Genomic DNA, 20,153 nt, shown 5'->3' with positions numbered 1-20,153 from the left:
ATATACAATGGAATATTACTCAGCCATAAAAAGAAATGAAATTGAGCTATTTGTAATGAGGTGGATAGACCTAGAGTCTGTCATACAGAGTGAAGTAAGTCAGAAAGAGAAAGACAAATACCGTATGCTAACACATATATATGGAATTTAAGAAAAAAAAATGTCATGAAGAACCTAGGGGTAAGACAGGAATAAAGACACAGACCTACTAGAGAATGGACTTGAGGATATGGGGAGGGGGAAGGGTAAGCTGTGACAAAGCGAGAGAGTGGCATGGACATATATACACTACCAAACATAAGGTAGATAGCTAGTGGGAAGCAGCTGCATAGCACAGGGAGATCAGCTTGGTGCTTTGTGACTGCCTGGAGGGGTGGGATAGGGAGGGTGGGAGGGAGGGAGATGCAAGAGGGAAGAGATATGGGAAAATATGTATATGTATATGTATAACTGATTCACTTTGTTATAAAGCAGAAACTAACACACCATTGTAAAGCAATTATACTCCAATAACAATGTAAAAAAAAAAAACACACTACAAAATAACACATTGCTCAAAGAAAAAGTCTCATATAAATTGGAAATTTTTTTGAACTAAATGAAAATACAACTTATAAAAATCTGTGGGCTGCAATGAAAGCACTGTTTAGAAAGATACATATACATATAAATATATATATATATAAAATATTAAATGTATGTATTAAAAGACAGAAATATCTAAGCTCCTTATTCTAAGTTTCCGTCTTAAAGAAAAAAGAGCAATTCAAGCCTTAAACAAGCAGAAGAAATAAAAGTAAAACAGAAATTAATGAAATAAAAAACAAGAATTCCATATAAAAAATCAACAATATTAAAAGTTTATTCTTTAAAAGACCAGTAAAGTTGATAAATGTCTAGCTCGACTAATCTTGGAAAAAAAAGAAAGACAGACACAGATTACCAATATCAGAAATGAAAGAGGGGTCATCCTTACTGATCACATGAACATTAAAAGGGTAAAAAAAAAAAAAATACTGCATAAAACTCTATAGCCACAGATTTGACCATGTAGGAGAAAAGGATCAATTTCTTAAAACACACAAACTACCAGAACTCATACAAGGAGAAATAAGATAATCTGAATAGGAATACATCTATTAAAGAAATTCCATCAAAAAAAAAATAGAATTTCCATGTTACATTCTGAGGTAAACTATGCCAAAGAGAAATTGTTGCTCTCTTTGGTGCCTGGACACTTTTTGTTGAGGTATAATTGACATATGACTGCATATTAGTTTCAGGTGTACAACATGATGATTCAGTATTTGTATGTATTGTGACATGATCACCATAGTAAATCCAGTTAACATCTACCACATGTAGTTACACATTTCTTCCTTGTGATAAGAACTTTTAGATGGCAAGGAAGACCTTATTCAGGACCACTGCAATAGAAGTCCAACTATTAGAGTAGAGGAGAGAGATTGAATTCAACTCTGAACACAACAGGGATGGCTGGGGATTTACAACCAAAAGGCAGGGCTAGGGGGGTCAAAGGATGGAAAGTTACTAAGAGGAATTTGGTTAGTTATCAAGTTGGGGGAAGAAAAACTTGATTAGGTAACAAAGATGGGGGGATGAGGAACTTGATTGGATATCCAGAGGGCAGAGATGCTCACTAAACTGGCTTAGCAGGATTCTTGCTGAAATCAGGCAGGCCAAGGAGGAGGCCTGGTCCAGAGGAGGACTCTGAGGAGCCTGACCTAATTTTGTTCAAGGATGGAGTCCTTGGCAATTATTACTGTTATTTTAATGGAGTTAATAACTCCTAGGTTATTTCAGTTTCAAACTAATAATTTTGGAGAGCATAGAAAGACACCAGTCGTGTAAATAGACACAGTGTATATAAACATTTAAGTGGCAGGGGGAGGTTAAGAGCATAGGTATATGTGTTCAAAATTAATTGTTTCATTTCAGTTTTCTCCTTTATGCAGTCTGTGTGTGATGTTGGAACAGGAAGTGTTAAATTAATTCTTAAGATAGCTTCCAGTTCTACAGTCCTCTAATTTAGTTAAATTAGGTGATAAAGCACAATCAGTTTTCAATTCTATTTGGTAAGGCTATATGGGAGATTGCTATTTTCAGAACAGTTTTGTGAGCAGCAAATAAAAAGAATCCTGAAAAATTAGATGATATCTTGAAATGCTTTGTTTTATAAATATAAATATGATGATTTCTTTGTTGTTTTCAAGTATGAAATCCAACTAAATTGTCTGTGAAAACAAGTTTATATTTTGAAGTAGTATAATGTTTGTTATTTATTTTCTTATAGCTTTATCATCCCAATGTTGTACGCTATTACAAAACATTTCTGGAAAGTAAGTGTGAGTTTCCATGATATTTCTAATAATGTATCTATGTTACTTACATATTTTTATTTTAGAATGTTACAAAATAAGCTTAGTCGACTATTTTCTCTACCTTTTTTGTTGTCTGTATGACCTTGGATGGCATTTCTTGATCAGTGAGACACTGATAATCAATGATCAAAAGATACTTATAAAATTCTTAGATCCCTATATGTAAGACTGCATGAACAAACCAAAATAATAATTATTGCTATTTTCATATACAAAAAGCCCATAGTAGGATCAGGAGAAAAGAAAACTAAAGGTTGGTAGCTTCTTTAAGAAAGAATGACATTTTTTTGTCATCTTTTAGAAAAAATGACATTTTCCACCCGCCAAATAAATAGGATCTAGATTTTTTGAGATTTCTTTTTCTTCAAGTTCAGGTAATTGCCACAAGGTGGCGATAGAGCCCTGACTGATTCTGCGTCATCATTGGGATGATGGAATATGGAATCAAATCTTGAGGTGAAACCAAACTCAGTCACTTGTTTTAAAAAAAATAGGACATTTGACTGAAGTAATATACATATTAATAGACCTTATATGCTTCACCTGTGAAATTTCAAAATAAATCTCCTTTAAAGGGGCTTCCTTGCTGCCTCTTTATCAGTGCTATTGTTATGCAAACCTGTTGTGTACTTTGCCATGTTATGATTTTACCCATCTCCCTTCCTCTGGTTGACTCAGAGGAACTCAGTGCTGAAACTCCTCAGTACATCCTGCCCCCTTGGCCATTTGTTCTTGATATTAGAATAATTTCCCATAATTTAGTGCATATCCCATCATAAAGAGATCTAGACTAGCTTCTGACTTGTACTGAAGTGACATAACTTGTCTTAATTTAAAAACAAAATAACCTGACTTCTCCCAAAAAGAATTGGCAGTGGCTTAAAAATACATAAGATAGGGCTTCCTTCGTGGCGCAGTGGTTGAGAGTCCGCCTGCCGATGCAGGGGACACGGGTTCGTGCCCCAATCCGGGAAGATCCCACATGCCGCGGAGCGGCTGGGCCCGTGGGCCATGGCCGCTGAGCCTGCGCGTCCGGAGCCTGTGCTCCGCAACGGGAGAGGCCACAACAGTGAGAGGCCCGCATACCGAAAAAAAAAAAAAAAAGCATAAGATAAAATAGATTAAGAAATCATGATAAAAGGAAATAAAAGGTGAGAAAATTAATGTTAGGGGCAAGATTAGTACATACAGTAAATATTTCTTGGGATTATGAAGAATTGGAAACAATATAAATGTCAATCTTTAGGAGAATGATTAAATAAATTATGATACATCTGTATTGTGGAATACTATGTAACCAACAGAAAGAATGGCGTGGGTCTGTGTGTACTGACGAACATATAAGAATGTTGAATGAAAAAGGTATAAGTTGCAGAATATGCATGGTGTGGCTTCATTTCTGTAAATGTTGTATATATACATATTTTACATACATCCAAAACATTACAAAAGATACATATCACATACTGTTGTTAATAGTTACATATTGACTTTGGAGGAGAAAGTAGAATTTACTTGTTTCTTGGCATCCAAAGCAAAGAGACAAACCCAGTCAGTTATGTGAGGTTCCTGGGATCCATGAGCTGAAATCTGGAGGAGGCCAGCTTTCTCAGCTCTTGAGCTGGCATCACAGAAATTTCCATCATGGGTGGTATATCCAGTGGGGTCATTGCTAAACCACGGTATGATTTCATTGTAAAATACTGTAAGGTAAATCTACGAGACTGAAGAACAGTGCAGTTTAATGTCTGAATGTCTGGCTTGATTTAAAGGTAAATTTTAGACCATTGAAAGGAAAGCTGGGTTTACCTGTTCTTCAGGGAATCCTCCATGATTTGGGATCATTTACTTGCTCTCTTTGGTGCCTCTCAACCCTTCCACATCCTGGTGTACATAGAAAATGATAAAGTTTGCCAGCGTAAACTTATGCTAGGAGGTTGCCTGTAGCTGAAAGAGACTGTTGCTGGGCTCCGATTGTCCCCAAGACCCCCTCGCCCCCAGCCCCTCCAGAGCTGATTGGGTCCATGTCTCTAACTCTTTTGTGTTGTGCCCTGAACACCCATTGGGAAACTTGGATTCTAATTCATAAGTTTTTTCAAAATGTCTATATTGAATTTATTTCTATTACCTTTTCTTGTTTTTTATATAGATGATAGGTTGTATATAGTTATGGAGCTTATAGAAGGGGCCCCTCTTGGAGAACATTTCAGTTCTTTGAAGGAAAAACAACATCATTTTGCTGAAGAGAGACTATGGAAAATATTTATACAGGTATCTTTTATCTTCATTAACTTTTTCTATGAAACAGTAAACTTCTGAGCTGATTTCCTAGAATTGTGTGTAGTGATCATGAGTGGCTGTCTTATCTGTATATATAGGGGAAATAACATTTGTTTGTTCTTTGCTGTTTGAAGCTGTGCCTAGCTCTTCGGTACTTACACAAGGAGAAGAGGATCATCCATAGAGACCTGACGCCAAACAACATTATGTTGGGGGATAAGGACAGAGTAACAGTTAGTAAGTATAAAAATCTGAAAATTTTCAACTTGAGAGTCTCTGAATATTATTCTAGGGCAGAGTTGTTCGATAGAACTTTCTGCACTGAATGGCGTGTTCTCTGTCTGCACTGTCTGGTATGGCAGCCACTGGCCACATGTGGCTATCAGGCACTTGAAACGTGTCTGATAGCCTATGTGCCTGAGGATATGAATTTTAAATTATATCAAATTTATTTAATTTAAATATCCCTATGTGACTAGTGGATACTGTATTGGACAGTGACTAGTGTAGTTCTTGATGACTGATTTGTATTTTGCCTATATGAGAGAATAAAATACTCTTAGGTTGCTTGGGCATTTAATTCCTAAATCAATGGTTTCTAGGTTTTTTTCCTTTCTGTAGAACACTTCTTCATCAACAAAGCCTTTTAGAACCACCACATGAGCACATTGTTGGACTATTTTAATATAGTCTGTGACATATGGGTAACAAATGTACATATCAAGGGCTGTAAAAAATCCAGCCATTTGTATACTTCAACATTTTCACTTTTTATCACAATATTTTCAACTGTAGCAGGTAAGTTGTCTAATTCTTAATCATAAGTTAAAATGAACTTTTTAGCTTAGAGCGATATATTAGCTTTCTCCTGCCCTCTTCACTCACGAACACTTAAGTTACTCCCATGGACTATTAATGGTTTGCCAACTGTAAGTAGGGAGACATCTCTAAATCAGTGGTCTGCAAATATTTGTGATCATGAAATTCCATTAGTAAATTCTTTTGATAATACACTCCAGTATATCAATATGTATGCTTATTTATGAATTCTGTACACATATCACTGTATAATTATTCTATAGTACATACAGTCAACAGAAATAAACTATAAAGGGGTACATTAAAATTCAAAATAGGGGTGTTGATATTTTTCACCCCACCCCCACCCACCAGTGGATTGCCTTAGGCACCCAGCTTTGGAGGCCACTGCCCTAAATTTTATTGATGTGAAAGACATTTGACAACATTTTAAAGCTGAGTCTCTTAGTTTTGGAAGAATCTGATTCCTCATGAAGGCAATTCCAAATGTACACATTTACCCATAACCACATGCTCAGTAACAACGATTAGATTCACTGTCCAGATTTTTTAGAGTAGAACATGTTATATCAGTTTAAAAAATAAAAAATATCCTAAAACAGAAGTTTTATTGATAACCTTCAATGCAAAGTTACTTGGAAATATTTCAAGCCAGTGCTTTGTGAAATGTGAGATGAGACCAAATAATTGTGACTCTTCATCTCAGATACACATTTGCTTAATCATTAGAAGTTAATCATAATTTTGTTCATCATAAGCTTTTTACTTTTTATAAATTACACTTGTGTTTCCTTAATACTATTTATATGCTTGTAGATATTTTAATTTATAAGTTAATAAGGATTATTATAAATTGTGTATTTGAATTTCATAGCAAACAGTATATATAATTTTAAATAGTATTAAATAGATTTGTTTAATCCTTCTAAGATGACTATTCAGGTCATATTTTCTGAGTAATAGCCAACCCCACATTCCATTTTCTTACTAAGATTAGCTGCAGTCATTTCCTTTGGTTACATTTAAATACATTGAGATTAATCTTTTATTGTAGTAGCCTGATTTATTTTCTTTCTAAACTTATTTTAAGTAATTTTTATATTTATTTTCTTTAACCAGTAGCACACATAAAAATGGTTTACAAAATAAAATAGTGCTAAAAATCTTATAAAGAAAAGCCTACCTCTTTGCAACCCCCAGTTCCATTTCCCTAAAACAATCACTTTTCAGTCTTTTTAGCTCTTTCTTCTAGTATCTGGCTTTCCATTGTGATAGTTGAAGATTCAATTTTCTTATTTTTTCTTTGTCCCCATCTGCCATCCTGCAATACACTTATAGCACAATTTGGGGTTAAATCAGCATTCAGTATTTACATTATTACTACTGTATAATTATTGTTCAATGTTGATTACCTCTCCTTCCTTATAGACCTTTTGTTTTTTCTAGAGTTAATAATTGCCTTCCTGTTTATTTTCCTAGTTTTCTGTGTACCTTTTATTTCTTCTTCACAAATCTTCTAAAAGGATTATAAAAGCCCTCTCTGTACTATTTCCACATGGTCAAACATGACAGTTACTCTCAGTTTTTTTTTTCCTGGACACCCATTTCCTACACCTCTTTGCTGTAATGTAGACCGGGTTTGACTTTAGGTCTGCTGCACAGCCATTGTCCTGGAACTTTCATGCTCCTTTTTTTTTTTTTTAATTTGGCCACACTGTGGCTTGTGGAATCTCAGTTCCCTGACCAGGGATTGAACCTGGGCTACCGCAGTGAAAGCACCAAATCCTAACCACTAGACCACCAGGGAATTCCCATGCTCCTTTTCTGATCAGAGTCTCTATTTCCTACATCTTGTCTCTTTCTCTTTCTTTTCTAACTCCCCTATTTTGCCAAAGTGTATCTTCTAGTACTTTCCGAGGAAAAAGTGCTTTGGAAGTTATAATTTTTACTTTAAAAAATTTTCTTATTTAGAAATTTTTGAGGTATAAGTGACATATAACATTATATTATTTTCAGGTGAACAGCATAATGATTTGATATTTGTATACACTGGAGCCTGCAAGCAGTTGGGTGGAGCTGGGTCTTGGTATCTAGATGGAGACCTCCAGGAGAGCTCATGTTAATTAATATTCCGTGGGGCCTGGAATTCTCTGGTGCTCCAGTGTCCTGGACTCCCACCCCAGAGGCTCAGGCCTGACCCATGGCCAGGGAACAAAGACCCCACAGGGCAAGTGGCACAGCAAAAAAAAAAAAAAAAAAAGGAGGGCTTCCCTGGTGGCGCAGTGGTTGAGAGTACGCCTGCTGATGCAGGGGACACGGGTTCGTGCCCCAGTCCGGGAAGATCCCACATGCCGCAGAGCGGCTGGGCCCGTGAGCTATGGCTGCTGAGCTTGCGCGTCCAGAGCCTGTGGTCCGCAACGGGAGAGGCCACAACAGTGAGAGGCCCGCGTACCGCAAAAAAAAAAAAGAAGAAGGAAAAAAAAAGGAAAAGAAGACAGACAAACAAAACACAAGACAAATGATAAAAACAAAGAGGAAAAAAAAGAGAAAACTAAAATCAAGAAAACAAACAAACAAACAAAACAACCCCAAAGTGAAAACGAACAATAAAAACAAAACTAACAAAAACAAAAAGCAAAACAAAAGCAGAAAGCAAACTAAAAAAAAAAAGCAAAGAAAATGTAAAACACACAAAAATGATCAAAAATGTTTATATCTAAAAACAAAACAAAAACAAGAAAAAACACAAAATAACAAAAAGTAAAGTAAAAGTAGAAAAATAAAAAATATATTAAAAATGTTTATAAAGAAAAGAAAAAATAAATAAAAACAATAACAACAACAGAACAAAACAAAAAATAACAGTAATAATAATATTTTCCTGGGGCCTCAGCTGTTAGTGTCCTTGCCCCCACCATGAGCCACAGCCAACCCCACCTCCCCAGGAGGCCTTCCAATACCTCTAGGTAGGTCTCTGGACCCACTATGGGCACTGTGGGGCCAGCTCAGCCTCTGACTTGGCCCGACTCCTATGTGTACTTGCCCCCAAAGTCCACAGCTGCTAGAGCTAGACTGGTCTCAGTTGTGGGAGCACTCGTTGTCCCTTAGATATTCCATAGACAAAGGGTTTACCAAGCTGATCATGGGGATTTAATCCACAGCTTGTGCAGCTGCACAGAGAGATTTCCATTCCTCTTCCTTATTCGCACCGCCCCTGGGGCTCAGCTTTGGTTTTGGCCTCACCTCTGCATGTGGGCTGCCCTCAGGCATCTGTTCCCTGCCCAGGCAAGAGAGAATGAAAGCAGCAGCTGATTGGAGCACACTTGCTCACTCAGGCCAGGGAGGAATAGGGCTGCCACAACTGGAGTGTGTGAGAAGTGCCTCCATGTTTTTTTTGGGGGGGTTGTTTGTTTGGTTTTTACCGTCCACATATAAGTGAGATTATGCAGTATGTCTTTGACTTATTTCACTTAGTATAATGCCTTCAGGGTCCATCCATGTTACTGCAAGTGGCAAGATTTCATTCTTTTTTATGGCTGAATCATATATGTAGGTATGTATGTGTATACATGTATATATATGTATGTGTATAATGCATATATACATATGAGTAAATATATGTAGATATAGATACATATATACACATACATTTTCTTTATTCACTCATTTATGATAGCTCTTAGGTTGCTTCCATATCTTGGCTATTTTAAGTAATGCTGCAATTAACTCTTTTCAAATTAATATTTTTGTTTTCTTTGGATAAATACCCAGAAGTGGAATTGCTAGATCTATGATAGTTTTATTGTTAATATTTTTAGGAACCTCCATAGGTTTTCCAAGGTGGTTGCACGAATTTACATTCCTACCAACAGTGCACAAGGGTTCCCTTTCCTTCACATCCTCACCAATGCTTGTTTTTTTTTTTTTTTGCCTTTTTGATGATAGCCATTCTAACAGGTGTGAAGTGATATATCTCATGTGGTTGTGATTCGTATTTCCTTGATGATTAGGAATATTGAACATCTTATCATGTACCTGTTGGCCATCGTATGTCTTCTTTGGGAAAATATCTATTCAGATCTGCCCATTTTTCAATCAGACTGTTTTTGGGATTTTTTTGTTTTTGCTACAGAGTTGTATGAGTTCTTTATATATTTTCAGCATTGACCCTGTATTGGATGTGATTTGCAAATCTTTTCTCCCATTCAGTAGCTTGCCTTTTTATTTTGTTAATGGTTTTCTTTCCTGTGCAGAAGGTTTTTAGTTTGATGAAGTCCCACTTGTGTATTTTTGCTTTAGTTGCTTTGCTTTGGGTGTCAATTCTAAAAATCATTGCCAAGATCAATGTCAAGGAGCCTACGTTTTCTTCTAGGAGTTTTATGGTTTTGGGTCTTACATTCAAGTCTTTAATCCATTTTGACTTAACTTTTGTGTATGGTATAAGATAGCAGTCCAGTTTCATTCTTTTGCATGTGGCTGTCCAGTTTTCCCAACACCACTGGAAGTTTTAATTTTTAGATGCTTATATGTCACAAAATATTTTTGAGGGACCCTCATATTTGGTTGTTAGTTTGGCTAGGTGTAATCTTCTCAGAAGAACATGATTATCCTTCCAAATTTTGAAGGCATTACTCCAGTCTTCTAGTATCCCATTTTGCTGTTAGAAAATCCAATGGTATTCTAATTCCTGTTGCTTGATACATGAGTTGTTTTATGTCTCTGGAAACTTTTAGGATGCTCACTTTATCCACTGCTTTGGGTGGGTCTCTTTTCATTCAGTGTGTCTGAAACTAGGTCTGCTCTTCAATCTGGAGACTTAAAACTTCACTCCTGGGAAATTTTCCCACACTGTTTTTTCACTACTTTTCTTCCATCTGCTTTCTGTGTTTCCTCTTCTAGAATTCCTATTATTCTTAGATGTTGTATATTCTAAATACATAAGTCCCTTACGTACGAACCTTCAAGTTGTGAACTTTCAAAGATGTGAACGTGCATTCCACCAATGTCAGGTGTGAGTAAAATTGCAGCTTGCCCTCCATCTCTTATTGCTGATGACCCTTCAGCTCTACCATCTCCCACCTCCTCTCCCTCCTCCAGTCAGTATCTCTTCTTGCCTGGTCACTTGGTGCCAGCCCCTATATGCCAGCTGTTGTACTGCACTTTTCAAGGTACTGTACTGTAAGATTAAAAATGTTTCCTTTATTTTTTGTGTTTGTTTTTTATGTATTATTTGTGTGAAAAGTATTATAAACCTATTACAGTACAGTACTATATAGTCAATTGTGTTAGTTGGGTACCTAGGCTAACTTTGTGGGACTTACGAACAAATTGGACTTATGAATGCACTTCAGAACAGGACTCATTTGTATGTCGGGGACTTGCTGTAGTCTAATTTTTAAAATAATTGTTCTCTTAGTTTTCAGCTCTTTGTACTTTATAGTTATTTCTATAACTTTATTTTCTAGTGATTATATTGAATATTTAATTTTGATTAATATATTTTTAATCCCCTCAAATTTCATCTTGTTCCTTATTCCATTTTCATGGAATCTTGATTTTATTCTCTCTCAGTATAATATAGACTTTTCTCTTCCACACCCTGAATTGTTTCTGTATCTTTTGGATCCATCTTTGGTTTTTTTTTTCCCTGGTTCATGTGCTCTCTATTTCCTGTTGGAGATTTTCCTCAAATGTCTGTTGATCTAAGCTGGCCCTTAATACTTATGAGAAACATATTAAAAAGGCTGTGTGTTCCAGTTAAGGGTGTCATCTGGTGGACTTTAGAGCACAGTGAAAAATTTCCTTAGGAGACCCCCAATGTCATTGCTTAAACTTTTTCCAGATAATGCACTCCCAATATCTTGCCTGAGATGATGTTCTTCTGTCTGCTGTCATTCTGGGAGCAGTGTGGATGAAGAGGTCTCAGGGAGCAACGTTCAGTTGATAGATTTTCACTGAATGCCCATGAGTTCAGCCTCACTCTGCTTGGTGCTTTTCTGGTTCAGCTTCTTTGCAAAATGTCTATTTTTCTTCTAGTGACAAAGAGAACTCAATTTACTGGTAGCACCATGTGTGAGTATGGGACAGGACCTGGGGACTTGACTTTAATTCCTGGGGACTTGATTTGTACTTCACTTCTGCCTTGGGCAGCACCCTTTTGGCCTTTCTATTCTCAGGCACATGGGTTAGGACGCCTGCTGTGTACCATCCTTCCTCTACTTCCCATCTTCCAAAACTTCATTGGAATATATCATCCTCTGTTGTCACATCTCATTGTCCCTGTGGGTATCTTTTCAAGGAAAATTCCTTTCCCTTCACTTTAGCAAGGTTTTGAGAGCTAGAAGAGATAAACACATAAGTCATTATTAAGTCCACACATTGAACTTAACAAAATACCCCACTTCCCTTGTTTGCTCTATAACTTTAATAAATATACTTATACTTTACTCACACTCAAATTGTAAAGGATTCCCTAGAAAAAGTTACTTTGTTTTACAAAAATAATAAAACCTTAATTTTTTTTCTTTGTCCTGCCCCTCATTGCAAGTCTGCCTAACCTTATTCTTATTACTATTTATTAGGCTTATACTTAAGTGTTATTAATTTAAAAATTATTTTCAATTTTTTAGACTTTTTAGCTTTAAGTGAGGCAACATTTTTCTAGTTTCAAATAAAGAAGCAGTGATAAATCTCAGAACAGAATTTTATCCTAGTTCAGTTTCTCTCCACTAAAGTAATTATTTGCAGGACATGAATGGGCTGCCATTATTTTCAATGAGTATAAAATGATTTTATGACTATGAAGATAATCCATAGAGAACTGACATCACTATTTAAAAATATTTAAAATAAAATATAGTGATGAAATATGTTTTTCAGTGTTTATCACTATTGATATAAATATGGACATTAGACACTCTTGTTTCTAAGAAGGGTTATCGTTAAATTAAAATCTTACGGCATTAATTTGAAACGAAATGTATAAAATTCCCATAATTTGAGAGGTTTAAATAAAGTTGCAATTCATAAAGCCTATAAAAATGGGCCGTGGTACACACGTGAAAGCATATCTCAAAAGAGGGACAACTGTGTCGTATTTTATTTTTCTCTTTTCTTTTGCTAGGTTTATTTACTCCCAGAAAAGAAGCACAGAATTACCAAGTGATGTTTAAGATGCATGAGACAAAATATATTGAAAATATGACCAGAAAAAAGAGTTGTAGAAAAACTAAAATTGCCTTCTTCTCCTCTTTTTTCTCAATGTAGGTGAATGAGATGATTTAAGATTGAGCTTGGTTTGCAATTATTTATATAGCAAGTGGAGTTTGCCTTCATGAGGCAGAAGAAAGTAATAACATATTTGGGTATGTGTAGTTTTACAAATGGTATCTAATTTAATGTCTAAATATGTTTACATTTAAAAGATTGGATTTTTCAATGATTTGGGCCATGAAACATGCCCAGATCTCGCCCCCGAGTATATTTACAGACTTGGAGGCCACACAAGGGAGCAGACCCTGACTCAGGGGCACACCAGGTGAAGCCCAAAGTTGGCCCTAAATGCTGCCAGCTGCCTGCTGCCAAGTAGGAGAGAATCTGCTGAAAGGGAACTTGCCTCTGAACCCACCATTTCACATTTCTTGGCTTTTCAAATACACATTTTAATGTAAAACCTGCATGCCCCCTTTTCTTCCCTGCTCCCAAATATAAAAGGAAGAAAAAGGAAAAAACAAAACTCATTAAGCTATAGGTAATAGATTTCAGACATGGGCTTTGGCGCATGACTCAAGAGGTCACATGTTCATCCTGCAACCAAACAGGCCGTGCATATTTCTAGATGTTTCTCCAATGACATGTGGCTGTTGCTACTGGTAATAACAAGGGCATACTCAAGTCAATGGAACATTTATCAAAGGCTCAAATGCTCATCAAATGCCATTGTATGCTAGACATGTGGGGGTGGGTAGAAGGTGAAAGCCATGGTCTCTGTCCCCTGAGTCTTACGGGAAGGACTTTCAGTTCTTCACTCAGCAATTATTTTCTGAGCTGCCGTATCCTGTGGTGAACAAGGCAAGCATTCCAGACATGATCACTATCTTCATGGAGCTTATAGTTGTATTACAGGATGATAAAGCCTAGAGTATTGTCTATGCAAAATATATTAGGATGGGACATGTTATGCTGTAGTAATAAGTAATGTGAAAGTCTCAGCAGCTTAAAACAGTGGCAAACTACAGCCTGTGGGACAAATCCAGCTGTGGCCTGTCTTCTTACGCCCTGTTAGTTAAGAGGGTTTTACATTTTTAAATGGTGTTAAAAGGAAGAATATATGGCAGTTACCATATATGGCCCCAACAGCTTAAATATTTATCATCTGCCCCATTATAGAAAAAGTCTGTCCACCATGGCTTAAAACAGCAAGGTCTCTGTCTTGTTCATAATACATGAGCATTGTAGGTCAGTAAGGGAGCTGTGCTCAGAGATCAGGCTGGCTGAAGACCTCCATACCTGCTTCCACATCAGAGGTAGGGAAGAGAGAGCATGGCAAACCATACCTCAGCTCTCAAAGCTCTGCCCTGAAGTTTCAGATATTACTTCTGCTCAGAATTCATTGGTCAAAGCCAGCCAAGTTCACCAGGGTGAGGATATGTTCCTCCCCCAGAAAGAATGTGGGTGAGCAGTTATATAGTCTTCCACAACTATCACGCACAGGAGAAAATGTGACTAATTCCGCCTGGGGGAGCCTTCTGGTGAGGAGCTGGGCAGGACAGGTAACAGCGTTTCAGGTAGGGGTACAGCAAATGCAAAGGATTAGAGACCCAAATCAGTACAGCGTGCCGAGGGGCTAGCAAGATGCTCAGTAGAGGCTTTGGTGGGTGAGAGCTGGGACTCTGACATCTGTTCAGAGATTTAGCTTCAAGATTTCAGACTGAAAACTATGTGATCAGATTTGGGATGGAGAGATCATTGTGATGGCAGGTGAGGGGGCACCGTGGAGAACAACTGGAGACAGATCCCCAGTATAGGAGGTGGATCGGTTTGGATATATTTGGGTGCAAAAAGCCAGGATGCCAATGGTTTAATACACGAGGACATGTAGTTATCTCATAACAAAGGAAGTGGAGGTGAGCAGTGCCAGGACTGGTTCAGCAGCTCAAGGAGGTCAGATACAATCTAGGTTTTTCTGTTCTTTCTCTCCATTTTCTTCAGCAGATTGGCCAGAGCTCCAGGCATTATTACCAAATCCAAAGACAGGAATCAGGGTGGCAGTTAGGGTGAAAGATCAGATTCTTCTTTTTGAATAGCTACTCCTTTTATCATAGAAGAAAATCTTTTACAGGGGTCTTTCACAGGGATTCCTGTTAGACTTATTACATTATTTTGGCCAAAGCGAACTCATGCAACCACCCCTGACTGTAAGGGAGACTCTCTAGGTGAGCTCCCAGCCTGTACAGCTGGAGATGGGAAAGGGAGGTGGGGGTGGTCAATGGCTTTTGGAGAGCTAGTCTGTGGTATTTGCCGCTAAAGCTCTTGCAATTTTCCGTAAAGACGTGTAAGTTTTACCCATGGCAGCAGAAGAAAAGGATGTGGCAGAAGGATTATACTCAGCAGTTATTTGGGACCCAGAGTTAAAAAGGTTGCTAGCCAGTTAATGAGGTGTGACAACAGTTGAGAAAGAGTCTGAGTTTATGAAGATTGTGACACCATTGACAGAGAATTAGGTGAGGAAATTTAAGGTGTGAGATTTCTAACATGCTAAGTTAGAAATGCGATTATAGCCTTTTCCTGGTTAAAATTCTTCAAGTAGCTCCCCATGACATTTAAGATAGAGTTTAGATTCCCTAGGGCACCCAAGGCCCTTTCCTCCTGATCTCTCCTTGCCTTTTGCTCTGGACTCATGGGACAGATTTCTGTTTCCTGAATAGACCAGTCTGTGGTTGTATTGCTCTGTGGCTTCCAAAGTGTTACTCTCTCGGTCCAGAATGCCCTGCTGCTACTCACTTCTAATGCCACTCCTCCAGGTGGCATCTTTGATGTCCTCATCCAATAGGTTCCGAGTCTGGGCTTCCTTAGTACACTGGCCTGGCCTCGCTCACTGCACATAAGACATTGGTTTATTGCCAATCCCTCCTTGAGGTAAGGGAAACCAATTTCCTTGACTTTGTTCCTCTCAAAGCATTTAATAAATATTTGTTGAATAAATAGTTAGAAGAATGAATGAACAAGTGAATGAATGAATTTTGAGATCTTGATATGATAGCCAAGATCGCCTAAGCAGAGTGCTTTAATGCAAGAGGAATTGGGGATTAAGGTGGAAAGCAGGTCCATAAATGGGGAAAGATACAAGCAGTTCCCACTATCATCTCAGCAAACAGTGTAACCCAAAGTTATCTAAAGGAAAGATTTTACTTTCTGAATGCCACCAAAATTTGAGAAATCAAATTAGACCTGTCTTGATATTGAAGAATCCCTGGCATTTTAAGTGTTTCTAAAGGATTAGAGGATTTTAATTATTGTTGGTTGGCTCAACTGTGGCTGAGAAATCTGTGTCATTAGAGGAAAAATGAATTAGTTAGGTCTCTTGACCTAACTTCTTGTTTTGAGCCTGTTCTGTGGTTTATTTCCTATTAATCAGATTTAGTGTCTATACGAGTTGAGCTGACACAGAACTTGAGTGCTCTCAAAGGTCTACAGAATATTGAGTCACTTGTATTGCATACCCTCATAGCATCTGTTGTTGGAAGGGTAGCCACAGAATTTCTGGTATTTCTCTCATGTCGCCCTCATGTTACTAAAAAACAAGAATGTTTTCTGTCAAGTCCACCACAGTTTCCTTATATTGCCATGAAGAAGTATTGAAGCAAATTCAGTCAAATCCAACTTCTAAAAAAATTTTAAGATTATTGATTTTATGACCATTAGTGGGTCATTCTGCAGTTCTGAGATTTGAATAGCAGTTGCATTGAGGAAAAGATGAGAATAGTAATCGGGAGAAAGTCACAGCAGGGTGAGTTCCTAACGCTGGTGGTTAGTCTCTTCTGGTGAGACAATAGGCTGGGTGAGAGAATATGGAGGCACCAAATCTTTACCACTTTAGGAAAAACTTAGAAATAAAGACTTTCCAATGTTGGGTTAATCAGAAGTTTTGGATTTATATGTCCATATAAAAGCACCAAAGATGAAAGATAATAAAGTAGAGATTATTTTAGTGTGTGTTTTCATATGGGCATATTGGGATATAATTTAGTTCTTTGAGAAAATGTTTAATATAAGAAGTAGAATCTGATGTGCTCTGGACACATTATTTTTATTCTGGGAGATTTCCCGAAGTGTGTTCTGTGAAGCAGCATTGAGAGTAGGTGGGAGTGTCTGTTTTTACAGAGACTAATTCAGCAATGTATGGTACTACACATCTGATTTTCTGATCAGTCTGCCCACCCTCCTAAGTGTAATGAAGGCATTGGAGCCTTTTAGATTCTTGAATCATGCCACAAACAGTGGCAGACCATATACATTTGTTCTCTTTATCTATGTGTTTGTTATCATTTGTTTTGTTTGTTTTGATTTTTAGATTCCATATATAAGTACAATCCTATGGTATTTGTCTTTGTCTGACTTACTTCACTAAGCATAATGCCCTCTAAGGCTGAGTAATATTCCACTGTGTGTGTGTGTGTGTGTGTATTTATATATATATATATATATATATATATATATATATATATATATATATATATATATATATATATATATCACACCATCTTTATCCATTCATCTCTTGATGAGCACTTAAGTTGCTTTCATATCTTGGCTATTGTAAACAATGCTTCAGTGAACATAAGGGTGCGTATATATTTTTGAGTTAGTGTTTTTGTTTTCTTTGGGTAATATTCAGAAGTGAAATTGCTGGATTGTATCGTAGTTCTATTCTTAATTTTTTGAGGAACCTCCATACTGTTTCCATAGTGGCAGTACTAATTTACAATCCTATCAATAGTATACAAGGGTTCCCTTTTCTCTACATCCAACATTTGTTATTTGTGGTCTTTTTGATAATAGCCATTCTGACAGGTATGAGGTGATATCTTACTGTGTTTTGGGTTAGCATTTCCCGGATGATTAGTGACATTGAGCATTTTTTCATGTGTCTGTTGGCCAGCTGTATGTCTTCTTTGGAAAAATGTCTGTTCAGGTCCTCTGCCCATTTTCTAATCAGTTTTCTTTTTTATGTTGAGTTGTATGGCTGTTTATATATTTATATGTCATTTGCAAATATCTTCTCCCATTCAGTGGGCAGCCTTTTCATTTTCTTGGTATCTCCTATAGCTGTGCAAAAGATTTTTAGTTTGATGTAGTTCAATTTGTTTATCTTTGCTTTTTTATTTCCCTTGTTTGAGGAGACATATAAAAAAAATCCTAAGACCAATTTCAATGCCAAACAATGCCTGTTTTCTCCGAGGAAATTTATGGTTTCATTTAAGTCTTTAATCCATCTTGAATTTATTTTTTTGCATGGTGTGAGAAAGTAGTCCAGTTTGATTCTTTTGCATGTAGCTGTTCAGCTTTCCCAACACCATTTATTGAAGAGGCTTTCTTTGCTCCATTTTATAATCTTACCTTTGTCATAGATTAATTCACCACATAAGCATGAGTTTATTTCTGGGCTCTCTATTCTGTTTCATTCACTTGTGTGTTTGTTTTTGTGTCAGTACCATACTGTTTTGATAGCTGTAGTTTTGTAGGATAGTTTGAAACCAGGGAGCATGATACCTCCAGCTTTGTCCTTTTTTTCTCAAGATGCCTTGGCTATTCAGGGTCTAATTTCCATAGAAATTAGAATTATTTGTTCTAGTTCTGTGAAAAATGGCTTTGGTATTTTGACAGGGATTGGATTGACTCTGTAGATGTCCTTGGGTAATATGGTCATTTTAGCAATATTAATTCTTCCAATACATGAGCATGGTGTATCTTTCCATTTGTTTGTGTCGTCTTCAATTTTCTTCAGCAGTGTATTATAGTTTTCTGAGTACAAGTCTTTTAGGTCTTTGGTTAGGTGTATTCCTATGTATTTTATTCTTTTTTGATGCAATTGTAAATGGAATTGTTTTCTTAATTTCTGTTTCTGATAGTTTGTTGTTAATGTAAAGCATGCAATGGACTTCTGTATATTAATTTTGTATTCTGCCACTTTACTCAATTCATTTATTAGTTCTAATAGTTTTGGTAGCATCTTTAGGATTTTGTATATATAGTATCATGTCACCTGCAAACAGTGAGTTTTACTTCTGCCTTTCCAATTTGGCTTCCTTTTATTTCTTTTTCTTGTCTGATTGATATAGCTAGGAGTTCCAATGCTATGTTGAATAAAAGTGGCAAGACTGGGCATCCTGTCTTGTTCCTGATCTTAGAGGAAATTCTTTCAACTTTTCATCATTGAGTAAATGATGAAAGTAAATAAAGGTTATATATGGTCTTTATTATGTTGAGGTATGTTCCCTCTGTACCCACTTTGTTGAGAGTTTTTATCATAAGTGGATGTTGAATTTTGTCAGAAGCTTTTTCTGTGTCTATTAAGATGATCATATGATTTTTATTTTTCAGTTTGTTAATGTGGTGTATGATATTGATTGATTTGTGGATGTTGAACCATCCTTGCATCCCTGGGATAAATCCCACTTGATCATGGTGTATGATCCTTTTAACGTATTGTTCACTTCAGTTTGTTAATGTTTTGTTGAAAATTTTTGCATCTATATTTATCAGTGATACTGACCTGTAAATTGTGTGTGTGTGTGATGTATTTGTCTGATTTTGGTATCAGGTTGATTCCGGCCTTATAGAATGAGTTCAGAAGTATTTTTTTCCTCTTTAATTTTTTGGAATAATTTGGAAAGGATAGGTGTTAATTCTTCTTTAAATATTTTATAGAATTCACCTGTGAAGCTGTCTGGTCCTGGAATTTGGTTTGTTCAGAGTTTTTTATATTATTATTATTACTGATTCAATTTCCTTACTGGTAATTGGCCTGTTCATATTTTCTATTTCTTGTTTAGTCTTGGGAGATTGTATGTTTCTAGAAATTTATCCATTTCTTTTAGGTTACCCATATTATTGACATGTAATTGTTCATTGTTATCTCTTATGGTTCTTTTATTTCTGTGGTGTCAGGTGTAACTTCTCTTTCATTTCTGATTTTATTTATTTGGGCACTCTCCCTTTTTTCTTGATGAGTCTGTCTAAAGGTTTATCGATTTTGTTTATCTTTTTAAAGAACCAACTCTTTATTTCATTGATTTTTTTGTATTGTGTATTTAGTCTCTATTTCACTTATTTCCACTCTGATCTGTAATATTTTTTTCATTCTACTAACTTTGGGTTTTACTTGTTGTTGTTTTTCCTAGTGCTTTTAGGTGTAAGATTAGATTTTGTTTTAGGGTTTTTCTTATTTTCTGAGACAGACTTGTATTGCTTTTAGAACTGTGTTTGCTGTATCTCATAGATTTTGGATTGTTGTGTTTCCATTTTCATTTGTCTCAAGGTTTTTTTTTTTTTCTCTTTGATATTTTTCACTGACCCATTAGATGTTTAGTAGCATATTGTTTGGACTCCATGTGTTTGTGTTTTTTACAGTTTTTTTTTTCTTTTTTAGTA

At 36.5% G+C, this 20,153-nt stretch overlaps 1 protein-coding gene across 18 annotated transcripts in view; it reads left to right on the top strand.

Annotated features, from left to right (window-relative positions):
- Nucleotides 1-20,153, top strand: part of NEK10 (NIMA related kinase 10) — a 315,567-nt gene that overhangs the window by 75,461 nt on the left and 219,953 nt on the right. For 15 of the 18 annotated variants that reach the window (XM_079933110.1, XM_079933115.1, XM_079933109.1 and 12 more), the window contains 3 exons: nucleotides 2,315-2,360; nucleotides 4,552-4,673; nucleotides 4,817-4,919. In XM_079933110.1, the coding sequence (XP_079789236.1) occupies nucleotides 2,315-2,360; nucleotides 4,552-4,673; nucleotides 4,817-4,919 (271 nt within the window). Of the gene's footprint in view, nucleotides 1-2,314; nucleotides 2,361-4,551; nucleotides 4,674-4,816; nucleotides 4,920-12,767; nucleotides 12,866-20,153 lie in introns of those variants that run through there. The other 3 variants (XM_079933106.1, XM_079933107.1, XM_079933108.1) reach the window with 2 other exon arrangements.

The sequence above is a fragment of the Stenella coeruleoalba genome (assembly GCF_951394435.1).
Source record: "Stenella coeruleoalba genome assembly, chromosome: 10".
In the NCBI taxonomy this organism is placed as follows: Eukaryota; Metazoa; Chordata; class Mammalia; order Artiodactyla; family Delphinidae; genus Stenella; species Stenella coeruleoalba.
This window is presented reverse-complemented; position numbering and strand designations above follow the sequence as displayed.